Raw genomic sequence first — 15,529 nt, 5'->3', positions numbered from 1 at the left:
TGTCAACTATCAGGATTGACATAGATGCAGAGGCCTTTCCTGGAAGAATTTCCCACCAATCTAGGCAATGTGGGAGATGCCACTATGACAGAGCAAAAGAAGTCCATCTCATATCCCTAAGATAAACGTATATATAGAGACCTTTGTAAATTATAGTCATAAGAAGGTGTCACACATCCTCATATTTGACAAACATTCATCAGCATAGCATCAAACAAAGACAGACAGTTTACCTAACCAAGAAATGTCACTCGTGGAGCAGAATACCAGTGCAGATGTCAAATCGACTGATATCAGTACAGTGACACAGATAGATCTCGAAAGGATTTGGACATGGAACAAGATAACCCCAGAACCGATTGAGCGATGCGTTCATGAGATGTTCGAAGAGAAAGCTCAAACTCAGCCTAATGCATCTGCTATCTGTGCCTGGGATGGCGACTTCTCTTATGCCGAACTGGATCAACTCACTACAAAATTAGCAGACAGGCTCAGTGAGATGGGTATTGGGCACGGTGTGTTGATACCTCTCTGTTTCGAGAAGTCGATGTGGACGACAGTTGCCATGCTTGGAGTGCTTAAAGCCGGTGGAGGATTTGTCATGCTTGATACCTTGTTCCCTGAACATCATCTCCGTCTCATCGTCCAACAAGTCAAAGCAGATCTCATCTTGTCTTCTGTCTCAAATCAGGAACTCAGTTTGAGATTGGCTCGGAATGTGATTCCTATAAGTCGAACATTCTTCATCAATCTGGATGTTCAAGCAAACCGTCGTCTTTTCCCTAGTCTTCCATCCTCAGTCATGTACGTGAACTTTACATCAGGCAGTACGGGGACCCCGAAAGGTGTTATTTTGAGCCATCGAAATTTTGCATCGGCTCTCTACCACCAAGCACAGCGTCTCGGATTCACAAAAGAATCGAGGGTCTATGACTTTTCCTCATACAGCTTTGATGCATCAATTAGCCAGACTTTCACAACTCTCACTGCTGGAGGTTGCTTATGTGTACCGATGGAGCAAGATCGGATGAACAAGTTGGCTCAGAGCATAGTATCTTTGCGCGCAAACGTTGCTGCCCTGACACCCTCCGTTGCCCAACTACTGGACCCAAAAGATACCACTACACTACACACAATTATGTTTATCGCGGAAGCGTTACAACTTAGGGATATCAACCGTTGGTGGGGAAAAGTCCGAGTTTTCAACATATACGGGCCAAGTGAGTGTACTCCGTACAGCGTCATCAACAGCCATGCGTCTTGCCCACAAGAAGCTGCCCGAATAGGCATTGGTGCTGGCCAAGTTACATGGGTCGTCGACCCGCATGACCATAATCGGTTGCTTCCACTTGGCGACACCGGCGAGCTACTTCTGGAAGGGCCACTTGTGGGTGAAGGGTATTTGGATAACCCAGAGAAGACAGCAATGGCATTCATCCATGACCCACTGTGGTTGCGAAGAGGAAGCTTGGGACAACCAGGAAGATGTGGACAACGCCTCTATAAAACAGGAGATCTTGTTCATTATAACGAGGATGGAAGCTTGACCTTTGTTGCACGCAAAGATACACAGGTCAAGATTCACGGACAGCGAGTCGAGGTTGGAGAAATTGAGCACTGCTTACAGGAGCACATGACCGAAGCAAAGCAAGTTGTGGTAGATATGGTTATGCGAGAGAACACAGGTCCAGCGTTGGCAGCCTTCATTCAAATCGATCAGATTGCGCCAAATCCCAGACAGCCAGAGTCTACCTGCACCGCAGAGATGCTTGAAATTTCTACCGATACCAAAGACAAACTAACTCAGCATCTGCCAGGCTACATGGTGCCCACCATGTTCTTTTCTGTGCGAAAGATCCCCATGACGGTGTCAGGGAAGCTGGACCGTAGAACACTACGCAATATTGGCACTTTGTGTATTCAAAAATTCATGGAAAAGCAGAGACCAAAGCCAAAGCCAACATCACGCCTCGGGTTGGAGTTACAAAGGATATTGGGTAGGGTTCTGGCACTTGACCCGGCATTGGTGGGAGTTGAAGATAATTTCTTTCGGCTGGGGGGAGACTCTATTGCGGCTATGCACGTCGTCTCCGAGGCTCAAAAGGCTGGAATTGAGCTCACGGTTTCAGACATCTTCCAATATCCTACACTCATCAGCCTGGTCAGCCGGTGCCACCATGTTGTAGCAGAGTGGGCTCCGGGAATGATCCCACCTTTTGCCATTTTGAGAGACGTCTTTGACAAAGATTTGTTCCTCCGAGAAATTGAAGCCCAGTATCAGTTCGATCCAGAGACCGTAGAAGACGCATACCCGTGCACTCCTTTACAAGAAGGTCTCGTGTCACTGTCCTTAAAACACCCGGGGGAATACATGATTCGACGCACTCTGGAACTGCATTCCACCATTGAAACAAGAGATTTCTGTCGAGCATGGGAAGAAATGGTTCAAAATGTTGCAATCTTACGGACAAGAATTGTGCAGCGCAGCGGGGTGGGCCCCTTGCAATTAGTATTGAACGAAGGAATCCAATGGACTCATGCATATGGATTGAATGAGTATCTTGAAGATGACAAAAAACGGACATTGGAACTTGGAAAGCCTCTTGCACGCTACGCCATTGTCACAGATAATGCGGGCTTGCGTCGATGGTTCGTGTGGACACTTCATCATGCACTTTATGATGGCTGGTCACTGCCACTTATGATTGACATGGTGAATCGAAGATACCATGGTATCTCGGAAAAGCCAAGACACGAGTTCAAAGGGTTTATCAAGTACCTCGAGGAGCAGAACAATGACAAGATAGCTGGCTACTGGCGCAATTCTCTTATGAACTGTGACTCTACCCTCTTTCCAGCACTTCCATCGTCTGTGCAGCGGCCAGTAGCAGACAGCGACATAACTCATGAAATACCATGGCTAAGCACACAACCACGAGATATTACAATCACAACACTTGTTCGTGCCGCCTGGGCTCTGCTTGCCAGCAGAATGACAAACTCAGACAGTGTCGTGTTTGGTATCACTACATCAGGACGCAGTGCGCCTGTTAATGGTATTAGCGAGATGGTAGGCCCGACAATCGCAACTGTTCCTTTGCAAGTCATGATATCACGGTCCCAGAAAGTTCTGGACTTTCTCGAGGCAGTACAGCAGCAATCAACGGATATGATTCCTTTCGAGCAGTTCGGTCTACACCGAATTGCTCGAACATGCCCTGGGGCCCAGCAGGCATGTATGTTCCAGACACTTCTTATCATCCAGCCACAAGAAAATAGACCCGACTGTACACTTGGAGTGTGGGAAGAAAACAGTGAGCCGGAGTGGGTCAATACATATGCACTAGCGCTGGAAGTGCAAATTGGCAGGAAGAGAGTCAATGCTAAATTTGACTCGAATGTGATTAAGCCGTGGATTGTGCAGTCGCTATTGGAAGGACTCGACTTTGTAATGAAACAACTTGACTCCGCAGGATCCCGACAGACCATGGCAGACATCGAGCTGGTCACACCCCGGAGTTTGGAGCGAATATGGGATTGGAATTGTACCGTCCCATCACCAGTGCAAGAATCTATTTATCATTTAATCGAAGAGCGGATGCACAATCAGCCGATGGCAAGAGCTATATATGCTTGGGACGGAGAGTTCACATACGGCGAGCTAGATCGACTGTCCTCGGTGGTAGCGGCTCAGGTCGTCAAACTTCGAGTTGATTCACACCTACTAGGGCCGGATATCCTGGTGCCACTATGCTTTGAGAAGTCCAAGTGGACAATAGTATCCATGCTTGGTGTCATCAAGTCCGGCGCAGGCTTTGTGTTGCTCGATCCTTCTCTCCCTCAGCCCCGACTGCAATCAATACTCCAAAAAGTGAACTCGAAGTTGATGTTATCCTCCCAAGCCAACATGGATTTGAGCCGCAAATTGTCAGAGGTAGTAGTTCAAATTGGCCCAGATCTATCTCACATCTCAAATACTGTCTTGGATAGTCCCTCGGATAGTGTTTCGAGTTACGATACCAGTTCCGCACCACTGTTGCAATCACCCTCAAGGGCATTTTATGCAGTATTCACTTCCGGCAGCACTGGAGCGCCCAAAGGGGTGTTGGTGTCGCACGTGAATTTTTGCTCCGCCATACGCTACCAGTCAGATCTTCTAGGATTCACCAGAAAGTCTAGAGTCCTAGATTTTGCATCATACGCTTTTGACGCCGCGATCCACAATATTATAGTAACACTTGTTGCGCGAGGATGTCTGTGCATTCCTTCTGAAGAAGACCGCGTCGGTAACATTGGAGACATCATTTCCGCCATGCGGCCGACGATCGTCAATTTGACTCCGACAGTAGCACGTCTGCTAGACCCAGCGACGACACGAGGTCTTCAGACTTTGATTTTACTTGGCGAGCCAGTCAAAACCAGGGATATTGAGCGATGGCAGTCGCAGGAAATCCAGATAATCAACGCCTACGGACCCGCTGAATGTACGCCAATTACCACAATCCACGCATTTGGTTCCAGCACAGACGAGATCATTAGGATTGGAAAGGGTGTGGGTTTAGTAACATGGATTGTGGATCCAGAGGACCATGATCGCTTGTTACCACTGGGATGCACCGGTGAACTACTCCTCGAAGGGCCGCTTGTTGGAATTGGCTACATGGGGGATCCAGACAAGACCGCTGAAGCTTTTATCGAAGACCCTGAATGGCTGCTGAAGGGTTCGAATGCTCGATTTGGGTGCCATGGCCACCTTTATAAGACAGGCGATCTGGTGCAGTACAACGAAGATGGGAGTCTGACGTTCATGGGCCGCAAAGACAGTCAAGTCAAGATCAGAGGGCAGCGCTTCGAGCTTGAAGAAGTTGAACACCACATTCAAAATTGCTTGCCAAAGGCGAGCCAGGTTGTAGCCGAAGTTACCCTGCCTGAGGGCGAGACAAATCCTAGACCGGTGTTGGTGGCCTTCATCCAGGTGAGCGATATGGACATGAAGATCAACGACGAACCGACTCTTGAGGTGAAGACATATCCCATGTCTGCTGATATCAAGAAGAAGCTTGCATGTCACCTGCCAGCCTACATGGTGCCGACAGTAGTATTCGCTCTGCGGGATATGCCGCTAACACCCACGGGTAAGACAAATCGCAGGCGTCTTCAAGAGATTGGCCAGGAATTGCTCTTCAAAGATGGGAACAAGGAGTTCGACTCGTCTGAAAACTTTCTTGGGAATCCACACGACAGATTGATATTGGAGACTGAGCAGCCGGCATACACAATAGCCCAGAAATTATATTCCATACGTCCCTCGTGGACTCAGGACAATTTTTCATCTGGAGAGGACGGGTCACAGCACCGGCACACTGAATTGAACGACGTGCTTTTACATTCGTCCGGTTTAGACTCTGTGGATATGATGGAACTTACGTCGTTTATTTCGCAGAAATTCCACGCTCAAGTTGGAATGCAGTTTTTGATGGACAAAGCAACCAGTATCAGAAGCCTAGCTCAGTATTTAGTCAGTTCACAGGCGTGTGATGCTGATAATCAACCATTTCCACTCCCCTCAATTCATGCCTCGACCTCGATTGATCTCATGGCTGAGATCGGGCGATACGACTCTAGAGTTCTGAGCGCCCAACGGAGACCCGCACGCCATGATAACATAGCGAGTAACATTCTGCCAATAGACAGAGATGGTAAGGTTTTTACCGTGCTCTTGACTGGCGGCACCGGTTTTGTCGGTACTCAAATCCTCCGCCAGCTGCTCGAACATCACCATGTCAGTCGTGTGATTGGGCTTGTACGTGGCGATACGGATGATGCAGCCAGAGCGCATATCATTGATAAAGCTGTGAAAGCGCTCTGGTGGACTAATTGCAACGCGGATAAACTAGAGGTCTGGCGAGGCGATCTATCACTGCCAAAGCTAGGACTTAGTTCAACGCGCTGGGATTCTCTAGCCAGTGGCCAAGCAATCAATACGATAATCCACTGCGGGGCCACAGTGCACTGGACGAAAAGCTACGAAGTCCTGGAGGCCGCCAATGTTGGCTCAACCATAGAGCTGTTACTACTCGCCGTAGGTGTCCCTCGAATGAGGTTCCTCTATGTCACGGGCGGTCGGCCTTGGAGATTTCACGAAGAGCTGGATGTTGCGAACGAGCTTTCAGTCGCAGATGCCGTTGCGTATAGCCAGACTAAGTTTGTCGCTGAAGCTGTAATCAAGCGTGCGGCGCGTCGCATCCCATCTGAAACTAATCGGCTCGCCATTCTAAATCCTGGATGGGTTATTGGCACGCCAAGTGAGGGTTTCTCCAACACTGATGACTATATCTGGCGGCTGGTGGCGACATGCATCAAAGTAGGGGCGTACAACCAGGTTGAGGCGGACGGGTGGCTTTCCATGTCTGATGCTACTGCCACAGCGACAGCGATTATTGAGGCAGCACTGGGAAAGAGGATACAGATCGTGGGTGAAGAACAGCCCGTGGATGGCATTCTATGGAGGGAGTTTTGGGCCATTATTGGGGGCCTGGGTTACAGGCTTGAGGCCAAGGGCATGGTAGATTGGCTGGCTCTTGTTCGTGCTGACATTGAAGCTGAAAGAGAGAAGCACCCACTGTGGCCACTGGCACATATATTCGGAGGCTTGCAGAACGATGAGCGAGTTGTGGGTAGCTTGCAGCAGAAGCGTGGTAGCACGCCATTGCGATTGAAAGTCGCTGTGGGCAGGTGCGTCGAGTTTCTTGTCAAAGTCGGCTTTTTACCTACACCTTCAGATCAGATCTAAGAGACAATATAGGCTGGACATAATGGATCAATTTGAAGACAATATGAAGCAACATTGCCGTCTTGGGCGGGATAGTGTCATTGCAGCATTATGACAGAACTTCTATTATTACTTCCAAGTTGTATCAAGTATCGTCCTCAACTAGTACAGATGCAAGAATTTCATTTAGTCATACATAATAGCTAAAGCTGGCAATCTCCAGTCATTCATAGCGGAGTAAAATACACTTATGCCTGGTGCGTCCGGCGCCCTGAAGAGATGAGTTAGCATTTGCGTTGCACATACAAACAATCAAAGGGAAGAAGAAAACATACACTCAGCCAATTCCTGCATACTCAACTCTCGAATGCCATTGACATGAGGAACGTTGCCCTGCACAGCACCCTTGACAGTCTCATAGGCACGGCCAAGCAAGCCCTTGTGCGCAACAACATGCGTAGCTAGTTTGGCCTCGAGCTTGATAACGCCAATCCGGGGATCCTTGGGTCCACCGTCGTGTACACCATCGCCCATATCGCCAATCCATGCCTTGAGTGCGGGCGAGTAGTACTTTTCCACGATAGCAGGGTCACCAATCACTGATGCAGTGCCTGAAATTGATGCCCAGGCTCCACTGATGGGATCGAGGAAGGACATGTTTGTTTCTTGTGGGTGCACGGTTAGATCCATTGTTTTGCCGGAGAAGAGATTGGTGTGGAAAATGAGGTCAATGCCCCCGTTCTCCTATTCGGGCCAATGGATTAACATGTTTCTTTTACTTCATTTAGCTCTGATCATACCTGCGCAGCTAGTGCCATACATCGCGAGGCGAGGTAGTCGCCTTCCGACTGCTTGGTCGTCAACATGCCAAATTTAACGTGGTTGATAAATTCAACCAGGTCTTCGATCTTCTGAGCGAGAGGCGGGTCTTCAAAATTCTGGGTCTTGTAAGGGTCCACGGGGTGGTTGCCCGTATTGGTGTTGATAGAGGCATCTGTAGTAGACATTTTTGCTTGGTTATTTGAAGTAAAAAGATATATTAAAGCAGGTAGTGAGAGAAGGGGAGGAAGAAGCTATATAGCTATGTATACAAGGGTCGTCAATGTGACGTCACCTACGGAGTACAAGATCAGGATTAGGGCTCATATTCAACCTTGGAAGTTCACCGCTCCACAGCTTCACTGCATCACTGCTTCACTGCACCGCTGCACCGCTGCACCAAATCGAGATCGGGGCTCCACAGCTCTGTCTCTGTGATGCATATTCGACAGGTTTTGTCTCGACTCCGCAGACTCCGCATCGGAGATTCTGCGAACACCCATTTCATCACACCCATGCAGAATGTCTCTCGAAAACGCTGTTTTGTGAATAGTCGCATGAGTGATTTTTTGTGGGCATGATTGCGAGGTCGTATTCCGAGTGACTCTCATTGCAATGAGATACTCGTTGATTAATCAGGGTGTGCAAGTGACTTCGTGGTTGACCGATCCCACAGAGCGAAACATGTCGGCATTTATCAATTCACTTTCGTGCTCAGCCAGATACTTGCTTTGAAGTATCATTCAATAAGCAGTCACAGAGAGTCCTTTCGATCTGCGATTGAGGTATCAAGTCCTGGTGGATTGGATCAGCAAGGTCTTTCACCGAAACACAAGCCTGCACAATAATATCTCACCTCTGAACAAAGTTCCACAGCAAGTTAAGCAGAACAGTCATAATCCCAATCAAGAGGGCTATTGCAATACGATATCAGCCAATGTCTTTTTGAGATGAGAAGAAACGAAACCCGAAAAGGGAACAAACCTTCATGTCCCCAACTCTTCATCACCTTGACAGCTCTCCTGTTTCCCGGTGTTCTCACTTTAAACCAACCAGACATTGAATTTGCCTGGCAAGTGTGGCCATGAACAAGCCGACAGCCATTCCTAGCCCGGCGACACTCAATATGCCACCTCCGGCGCTCCATAATGGCGCGCACACGCCCATTGCAAAACGACTCGTCCGTCTTGAATGAGCACTTCTCCATAGGGCATTCGAGCTTATTCTCAAATCGCTCAATAAACCAGTCAACCTTCAGGCGCACGCCTGTGTATACTATCGAGTAGAAGTGGCGGCTGCTGTGCTTTAAAGCTAGGGCGTCTGGGTAGGAAAGGTAGGTGCTTATTTGGATGTGGAGTTCTGAGGGGAGGTCCATCAGATTGATGGATTGAGAACTTGAAGGGGATTGGGATGGCTCCATGTTTTTAGACATGTCTTGGGCCGGATTTTGGACAGATTTTCGAGGCTATTGCTTGTAGCTCAATTACATTTGACGTGATGTTGTTCATCTTATACGAGCTCTTATACGAGCGGGGTCAAAAACTGTTGCCTGAAACCGTAGCCATAGGTAGCTTCTAGCTGGAGCTACTTATCCGGATATATTAATCAAATGCTCGATTAATGCAAGATAGCTGCCTGTTACAAGCCTCCTAGAAGAAGAATTGAAGGGATTGTGGTCATAAGGTTCTACTCATTGTGATGCCTAACAAGCACCAAGTTCTGGATCATGAGTATTTTTTTCTCTCCTAGAGTATCTTCCAGGCAATAGGAGAATTTGCAATTCTTAGAGTAAAGGCAAGGTGTGTGCTAAGCTATGTTGTAGGTATTGCAACCTTCCAAAAGTTGGAAATCCCCGGCGATCAGTATCGCTGACATAATCTTCAATATCGGCCCGGCCTCAACTTGGAAGCTTCAACCTTTAGAGATCGCCACACACCAAATCAAACCTCCCACTACATTTTCCCGACACAAATTTCAGTCACAAAAATGTCAGGACCCAATGCCTACGGCACCCCGGTGTCGGACACAGCCTTCCGCAAAACATGGGACCGCGAAGAATATGCCAAAAAAGCAGCCGACGATGAAGCAAAGCGTAAAGCCGAAGGCAAAGCGCGCTACGAAGCGAAGCTACTGGGCAAGAAATACCACGCCCCAGTCGACTATAGTTCGCTCGAAGATACCACAGCCCGCGACAAGCGCCTAGATGTCGCATCCATGGTGGGAAAGACGATGCTTGTGCCCGCAGGCGCGGGGATGGGCAAGCGCGGCCAGGGCGCTGGTTTCTACTGCAAGGACTGCGATCTTACCTACAAGGATAACTTGCAGCTTGTGGAGCACTTGAACAGCAAACAGCATTTGATTGCGACGGGACAAAGTGGCGAGGTGAAGAGGGCGAATGTTGAGGATGTGCGCTTGCGGTTGAGGATGCTTGCACATCGGAAGCGTCAGAGGGATGAGGAGGAGCGCAAGGCTTGGCAACTTGATCTGGGTGTGCGACTAAAGGAGCGGGAAGAGATTGATGCCAAGGAGAGGGAGGAGAAAAGGCGCAAGCGCAGTGAAAAGCGGAAGAACAACAAGGTTAAGCAGGAGGATGATAGCTGGGAGGGCCGGTTGGGAATCATTTCTTGAGTGTTGTTCTCGGTATGCGCGTTCTATTCTTGATACCCATGGTGTTTTGGCATATTTTCCAGGCATAACTTTTTAACTGATCCTGTTCTTCATGTGCAATAATGGCACATCCAAAATTCAAATTGCAAGCTAAAGATCTAACAAGGGTTTCCCAACGCCTAACATAACGCCTAACATGCGAATCATATCATCCGAAAACATAGTCCAACCGTTTTGATTTAGTCGATGCACTCGATAGCTTCAAGCCGCTGCATTGCTCGGCCACCTTCTTTCTCGAATTGGCTGACAAGTCGCTCGCATTCTCTCTTCAGTCGTTCTTCGCCATTCTTTGCGTTCCACGCGATCCATTCTTGGACAGTCATCTTCTTCTCTGGGCTTGTCAGGCCACCCTTCACGCCTTTGAAAAGCCCAGATAAATCTGCGTTTTCCTTGTCGCTAGCCTCTCCAAACAGCACGTCATCAATATCCACTGGTGTCCATGGATGTCCGGAAGGTCCGAATCCACCATTGGCGTTGCGCTTGGATGGTGACGGGGTGCTAGCTACCAGAGGGGCTCGGAACTCTGGATGCTTGGGTGTTGATTGGACAGGTGGACGGGATGCGGAGGGCCGCGATGACGGGGGGGCGGTTTTCAGCATCCGACGACTGGGGTGATAGCGAAGGAGTGTTTTGGTGAGCTGACAGGAGTGGTGAAATTGCCCGGTTGGAACGTTTTGAACTCCTCCGAGACTCGTGCACTTCATGAGGGGAGGTCTGGCTTTGGGCCAAGGTCTCTGCAAAATGCTCTTCGTGAGGGATATCGCTGTACCGTTTCACGGTCTTTGGCGGTAGACTGGGCGTCTCCCGATCAGATCGTGGCTCGGGAGACATTTCTGGTGGGGAGGGAGAACGCTCCACGAGAGGATTGACCACCTCAAGCTGGTCAGGCAAATCATCTGTAGTCTCGAATTCATCATCATGTTCCTCGGCCGACGGTTCGAGGCTGTGTGCCCGGACTGGGGAATCAAGAACAGGAGGTTGTGCCGCTTTTTTCTCGGATTTTTTGGACTTTTTATCTTTTGTTGATGTGCTATCCTTCTTGGAAATCTTCTTTGGTTCAGCCTTGGGCTTTGATTCTTCGGATTCTGATGCATGCTCCGGCTCCTTGCTGACAATCTCAACGGAAATGAAGGAGTCAGGGCGCTCAGAATCATCCCGAACATCGGGAGCCCTTGACGCTAAAGATCCCCGAGGCTCTGGCGACTGTGCTTTTGTCGTCTCCTCAGTCTTGGTCTTCTTTGTCCCTTTTTTCTTAGCTCCCTTTGCCGGTTTGGTCTTTGGGGCTGGCAACTCGGCGGCCTCCTCATCATTGACCGGTTTCACGTAAGGATCTGAACGGTCCGCGTGATCACTGGAATCCTCTAGTTCATCGCGCGTGATCAGTTCGGGGGATTTAGCCACAGCCTTGGACTTTTTGCTCGATTTAGTTTTCTTCGACGCCCGTGGCTCTGCGGGCTCTGCCTCGAATTCGGGCTCGGGTTCGGCAGGGTTGGGGATATCTGCTTCGAGGCCTGTTTCGAGGCCTGCTTCAATTTCCGCGTCGATCTCCGAGTCGCGAGGGGCTCGCGCCTTTGACAGGACTTTGGGTGCAACAGGCACATCGGACACCTTGCGAGCCTTTGACACACTCTTTTTCGTGGGCTTGCGACCTCTATCTGTTTCTTCTTCCGAAGCAATGTCATCCACTGGTTCCGCATCTGCCATTGCGGAGTCACTGTTTTCGTAATTGTAGTTACGAGCAATGCTGCTACTCCGTGTCTTTGTAGCGCGTTTCTTCGCCGGGGGTCCTGCTGGCGGCTGCGATAGCTCTCTTTCCAGCATAGTAACAGGGTTTGGTTCATCCTTAATATCCTCACTGGCCCTCTTCTTTCCTCTGCCTGTGCGTTTGGGTTTGACAGACTCCGATTGGGCGATTTCTTCAATTTCGGCCTCAATCTGACTTTCTACCTCCGCTGATTCTTCCTTCTTGCTCTTGGTACGCTTTGATTTGCTCTTGGTTGCCTTCTTTGTAGGTTTGGATTTGGTGGTGGCCTGGGACATGATACTCTGGTCCATCGAGTCATCCATTTCAATATCGGGTGCTTCAGATGTAGCTCGATCAACGGATTGCGTTGAAAGCCGCGAGGACGCCTTGGAAACCCGAGGTTTCTTAGCACGAGTGGATTTGCTCTTTTTTCCTGGTGGCTGGGCAAAGACAAAGAATGAACAATCCGAGGAGCGGCGATAGTGTTCGTCACTGAGCAAGTTAGCGAACGCCTGATTGGGAAAGAGCGATGAATACTCACAATGGGTCGTCCTTGGGTTCCCAGCCATCCAAAGACAACTTGCAGTAAACACAACTGGCTAGATCATCGCTCTCGTCTGTAGGGCAAAAATACCATCCGCTTTCAACCATCTGTCGTTGTTGTGAGCCAGATGAATATAAATATGGTGAACTCGCGTTACCTTATCCGATTGGCATACCCAGCCCTTTTTTCCGTCGTGGGGCCATGCCGTACCAAATGTTGACAGTCTCGCTTGTGTGATTCGGTCGCCCGTAGGGTCTTCAATCGAGGCGGGGTTGGAGCTGCTTTGCTGGAGGTCCATCATAATGGCCCATCCGCAGTCGGGTGCATGCTTGAGATGCTCTGTAACGGGGTTATCGTCCTCCTCCCAGCCGTCCAGAGCCCGGTGGCACGCGAAACATGTTGTGTTATCGGGGTTTGTCTCGTATGGTTTGTAGTAGAATCCAGCGTGCGCCAACTAGAATCACAACCAAGTCAATCACCAAACAGGCGCGTGGAATCTCTCCAAAAAAGCACATACCTCAGCTGGTGAAGGTCGCTGATGCGGCCATGTAATTGCTTTGGGTGTTTTTGCGCCGGAAGATCTGCGCTTCTCCGGCTTCAACACTATATCAAAGCTGGCCAGGCGGGCCGCAAAGGTATCCATTTCTGAGCCCATGGCAGTGTATCAGAGCAGTAAGAGTCAATCGGTACGGGGATCCGACATGTAGAGATACCTTCCGTGGAGAAAACAGGTGGATATTGTCGAAAGAGTCGTTGTTGTTGACCCTCCGCGTCTGTTTACTTTTGGTTGTTATGCGTCGACACGCGTCCACGTGACCCTTACTCAGCACCCGAGGGAGTCCAGAGCAGGACGAGTACGTCAGTGCCGGAAATGTTGACGGAGCGCCCCAATTCGCTTCACTTCAATTCACTCATTTGCTTTTCATGCGGGACATTTATGCTCTTTGATCTGACTCACTCATTGCGCTCCGCGCCTCGATTTCCTTTGTTCAAACCTCAATCATGCCGGGAGTAATAGTATGTCAGACCCCCCACTCTCCCCGATGATGTCGCTACAACTTATCTGCTAGATGGTTGCTTCTCGAGGAGCTAAACCCAGCTCTCTCTGGCGCTCTCGCACCCCTATCTCGTCCCCACGTGTTGTGTCTTCTTCGGCTCGTTGTCTGTCATTCAATTGTCATTCGAATACTCCCTACAATGGCCGATTCTCGGCAAATAACGGCGCTTCGACATCGCACCTGCTACGCAAGGTAACCGCCAACAAGTCCTCTTCCTCCTCATTCTCGACATCTCCATCTCCGCTGCTGTCCGAATCGAACTGGGACGACAATCCGAACTTGTCGATTACCAATTTCTCGGAACTTCCCTCAAAGGACTTCGGAGTCAACCAGCACATGATCATAAACCAAGATTTCAAGGAGGCATTGCGAATGATCCTTTGGCAATTCAAAGCACCAATTCGATACGCGTTTGCTTATGGATCGGGTGTCTTTCCACAGAATGGCAGCGGAGCTCCGTCCAGTTCACTGCACCCTTCGGCACCCACTGCCATTCAAAATATGCAAAAGGGCTCCGGGAAGATGATTGACTTCATTTTTGGAGTGTCGTACTCTCAGCATTGGCATGACATCAATCTGACCCAACACCGTGATCATTATTCTGCATTGGGCTCAACGGGGTCGTACATGGTCTCCCAAGTACAGGACCGCTTCGGCGCGGGTGTCTACTTCCATCCCTATATCACCGTGAACGGGACAATGATCAAATATGGCGTGGTGAACCTTGATACGCTATGTCGGGACCTCACTCAGTGGGACACCATGTATCTCGCCGGTCGTCTGCAGAAGCCTGTGAAGATCTTGCGGGACCACCCGAAGGTGCGATTGGCCAACCAGATGAACCTGTTGTCTGCTTTACGAGTCGCACTACTGCTACTACCGGAAAGATTCAGTGAGTTTGAGCTATATAGCACAATTGCAGGTATGAGCTATATGGGAGATCTGCGCATGGCCCTTCCGGCCGAGGACCCCAGCAAAGTGCGAAACATTGTTTCAGGACAAATGGCGCACTTCCGCCGGCTCTACGCGCCACTCATCTACAATTTGCCAAATGTCACTTTCCAGGACCCTCGCTGCAACAACCCGGACTGGATTGATGACCCCAACGCCATCTTGGCCATGGAGCAAGATATGGATCCAGTGAAACGTGGTAACATGGTTCGCCGTCTACCTGAATCTTTCCGGCAAAAGTTGTACTTCCAGTACCAGTCTCGCTTCGAGATTCCCCGGGCCGATTTCAATAAGATGGTGCAGGAGAGTAAGGACGCGGACGAGGTTCTTCGTCGGCCTCAAGGCGGCTCGTTTGAGCGACGAATTGCCGGGGATGATCACCTCCAGGAGGAGGTCTCTAAGTCTATTGAGAAGACAATTCGCTGGCCAAGTACTGTCCAAACGATCAAGGCGCCGTTCACGGCAGGTCTTGCTAAGAGCTGGACTTACTTGATGGAGAAACGTGAGAAGCACAAGAAATCTCAGATGGCGGCCGCCTCAGCACTTGAAAGCTCCCCTGGGGTAAATAAGGTCACTCAGGCACCGGATTCATCGGAGTCTAAGGAAACAAAGAAAGAATAAGCAAGTATATTTTGGCAGACGCATCTAGGTTGCAGACATGCGGCATATGGAGGCGTTGTGGGTTTTTGTCACCCATGTATCAACATCATTGATATATCTGGTATCAGCAGGAAATTTTCGTTGGGCCCAATACATACGGACTATATAGAGCCTTTCATTTGTTGAATAAACCATACAGATTCTTTTTTTTTTTTTTTTTTTTTTTTGTCTTTCTTACTCTCTGTTTTCTCGCCTGCCCTAAATACATGATTGGTGACCTGTGGAAAAGAATAAAAAGGGGCCTTCTTTTATACATAGACTGGGCTTATTTAGGTCTCATGAGATGAGGCAGAGAGGCTGGATATGCTCTTGAG

The 15,529-nt window shown here is 49.4% G+C and overlaps 6 protein-coding genes across 6 annotated transcripts; 3 read left to right on the top strand and 3 right to left on the bottom strand.

Annotated features, from left to right (window-relative positions):
• Positions 1-244: 244 nt before the first annotated feature.
• Positions 245-6,793, top strand: N7500_004525 (uncharacterized protein; the record flags this gene model as incomplete). The annotated part of the gene is made up of 1 exon (XM_056675671.1): positions 245-6,793. One exon carries the CDS (start codon positions 245-247, stop codon positions 6,791-6,793), a length of 6,549 nt encoding a protein of 2,182 aa, XP_056530671.1.
• Positions 6,794-7,020: 227 nt separating this feature from the next.
• N7500_004524 (blue light-inducible protein Bli-3) lies at positions 7,021-7,779 on the bottom strand (the record flags this gene model as incomplete). The annotated part of the gene is made up of 3 exons (XM_056675670.1): positions 7,021-7,043; positions 7,108-7,516; positions 7,573-7,779. The coding sequence occupies 3 exons, from the start codon at positions 7,777-7,779 to the stop codon at positions 7,021-7,023; spliced, it is 639 nt and encodes a 212-aa protein (XP_056530670.1).
• Positions 7,780-8,443: 664 nt separating this feature from the next.
• On the bottom strand, positions 8,444-9,011 carry N7500_004523 (uncharacterized protein; the record flags this gene model as incomplete). Its single annotated transcript, XM_056675669.1, has 2 exons — positions 8,444-8,505; positions 8,576-9,011. The coding sequence occupies 2 exons, from the start codon at positions 9,009-9,011 to the stop codon at positions 8,444-8,446; spliced, it is 498 nt and encodes a 165-aa protein (XP_056530669.1).
• Positions 9,012-9,577: 566 nt separating this feature from the next.
• On the top strand, positions 9,578-10,219 carry N7500_004522 (U4/U6-U5 snRNP complex subunit SNU23; the record flags this gene model as incomplete). The annotated part of the gene is made up of 1 exon (XM_056675668.1): positions 9,578-10,219. One exon carries the CDS (start codon positions 9,578-9,580, stop codon positions 10,217-10,219), a length of 642 nt encoding a protein of 213 aa, XP_056530668.1.
• Positions 10,220-10,437: 218 nt separating this feature from the next.
• N7500_004521 (baculoviral IAP repeat-containing protein) lies at positions 10,438-13,201 on the bottom strand (the record flags this gene model as incomplete). Its single annotated transcript, XM_056675667.1, has 5 exons — positions 10,438-10,756; positions 10,815-12,494; positions 12,544-12,653; positions 12,722-13,000; positions 13,064-13,201. The coding sequence occupies 5 exons, from the start codon at positions 13,199-13,201 to the stop codon at positions 10,438-10,440; spliced, it is 2,526 nt and encodes an 841-aa protein (XP_056530667.1).
• A 347-nt stretch (positions 13,202-13,548) lies between these two features.
• Positions 13,549-15,176, top strand: N7500_004520 (phosphatidate cytidylyltransferase; the record flags this gene model as incomplete). The annotated part of the gene is made up of 2 exons (XM_056675666.1): positions 13,549-13,563; positions 13,617-15,176. 2 exons carry the CDS (start codon positions 13,549-13,551, stop codon positions 15,174-15,176), a joined length of 1,575 nt encoding a protein of 524 aa, XP_056530666.1.
• Positions 15,177-15,529: the final 353 nt, after the last annotated feature.

This window comes from Penicillium coprophilum (assembly GCF_028826855.1).
Source record: "Penicillium coprophilum strain IBT 35676 chromosome Unknown utg000004l_segment0_segment0, whole genome shotgun sequence".
Classification (NCBI taxonomy): domain Eukaryota; kingdom Fungi; phylum Ascomycota; class Eurotiomycetes; order Eurotiales; family Aspergillaceae; genus Penicillium; species Penicillium coprophilum.
This window is presented reverse-complemented; position numbering and strand designations above follow the sequence as displayed.